General features: G+C 62.7%; 1 protein-coding gene across 1 annotated transcript in view; it reads right to left on the bottom strand.

The window, feature by feature from the left end:
* Positions 1-6: 6 nt before the first annotated feature.
* ADAM11 (ADAM metallopeptidase domain 11) overlaps positions 7-1,600 on the bottom strand; it is a 17,383-nt gene continuing 15,789 nt past the window's right edge. The window contains exons 24-26 of the mRNA XM_077747786.1: positions 1,458-1,572; positions 1,283-1,373; positions 7-674 (exon numbers count right to left, since the gene is read on the bottom strand). Of these exons, the coding sequence (XP_077603912.1) occupies positions 626-674; positions 1,283-1,373; positions 1,458-1,572 (255 nt within the window). The 3' untranslated portion in view covers positions 7-625. The remainder of the gene's footprint in view (positions 675-1,282; positions 1,374-1,457; positions 1,573-1,600) is intronic.

Below are 1,600 nucleotides of genomic sequence, written 5' to 3'. Positions count from 1 at the left end.
CCAAGAGTTGAAGGGCTTGGGCCTGGAAGACATTTGCATGGTGCCTCCCTCCGTGGCCAGGCGGGGGCAGCCTCGTGGTTCAGGGCGGAGACGGTGGGCGCCAGGCTCGGAGGGAGGGGATGGCACTTAGGCCCCTCCGGACCTGGAACGGAGAGGGGGCGTCAGGGGAGGATGTGCGGCAGGGCCCAGAGGGAGAGCCCCTGAGCGGGGCCCTGGGAGGTCAGTGCTGGGCCCTAGAGGCGGCAAGTCACAGGCTGGCCAGGGAGGGGATCTGGTGGGAAGTTCAGACAGCGGTGACATGGAAGACAAAACAGATGGGACGCAGAGGTAGGCTCCCCTCCCGGGTGTGGGGGCTGCAGGGGACACAGCTCCAGGGCCCACCTGGGCAGGGGTGATGTGGCCACTGGAAGGGCAGGAGTAAGTGGACCAGGGCCTGGGAGGTGGGCGGGAGGAAGGGGCGGGGCACGCTGAGGGCTTTCTTCCAGGCGCAGGGCTCCCCCACCCCTGTAGTGACAGCAGTGACAGCAGGTGGGGGAATCAGCCCCTGGCTCCCCCCTCAACAGAATGTGAGGTGACGAATGAGATGGAGGAGACAGGGACAGCGGGAGGGATGACGTGGCCGGCGTCACACTGCCCCCTGCTGGGTCGGGTCGTACCTTCCCCGGCGGATGTTTCTGCAGGAGCCAAGGAGAGGACAGGCAGAGAGAGAAAGGAAAAGGCGCCATCTGTGACCTTGCCCGTGTCTCAGAGAGCGCCTTTCTGGCTCCCATGAGACCCCTTGCCCCAGAGACTGGCCAGGGTCGCTAGGATCTGGTCACTAATGACAGGCCTACAGGGAGATACCTGATTCTGCATCTAACGCCCCACATGACCCTGGGCCTCAGGTCCCTCCTCTGCACCTTGAAGGGGTTAGACCAGCTCGAGGCCCCCAGACTCAGATGCTCCCAGAACACGGCAGGCTAGGTGGGGCCTAGGGACTGGCTGGGGCCTAGGGACGGAGGACAGCCCTGTTTCTGGCAGCCCCTGCTCAGTTCCACTCCATGGCCGTGTTCGGATGATCTGAGGGCCAGTCTTCTTTTGCAAGAGAAGCTCGAAATCGGGACTGTTAACGTAAACTCTTGGTGTTTTAAATGTGAGCAGAACAAGACCCTGTGGCTGGCTTACACTCTGGCTTATTAGCTTAACTTCTCAGAAAAGCCCCCTCAGCTCCAGCAGCCTGGGGTCCCAATACCCCCCCGCCAAGAACACCTAGGGATGTGGGGGCTGTGTGTGTGTCTCTTACTTAAATCCCCAGCCCGTGCCGCCCAGGACGATGGCTGCAACAAGGACAGCCCCCGCGATGGAGCCGATGATGATGTTGGTACCGCTGGGACCTGGGGAGGAGGGCAGGCAGTTGGCAGGGACAGGCGTGGAGAAGGGGAGAGACAGAGCCCCCTCCCGGCCAGTTGCAGCCTCACCCTTATATCTCTCAGTCTCCCCGGTGGGTGGAGACGTGGGCAAGGGGTTGTGAATACTACAGTCTTTGCCGGTCCAGTCGGGCTGACAGATGCACTTCCCTTCGTTGCTGCAGACCTAGAAGTCTTGGGGGGGGGGGGGGGGG

This window comes from Crocuta crocuta, unplaced genomic scaffold (genome assembly GCF_008692635.1).
Source record: "Crocuta crocuta isolate KB4526 unplaced genomic scaffold, BGI_CrCroc_1.0 scaffold289, whole genome shotgun sequence".
NCBI classification, from domain to species: Eukaryota; Metazoa; Chordata; class Mammalia; order Carnivora; family Hyaenidae; genus Crocuta; species Crocuta crocuta.
The sequence above is the reverse complement of the archived record's forward strand: the minus strand, read 5'-3'. Positions and strand labels throughout refer to the sequence as shown.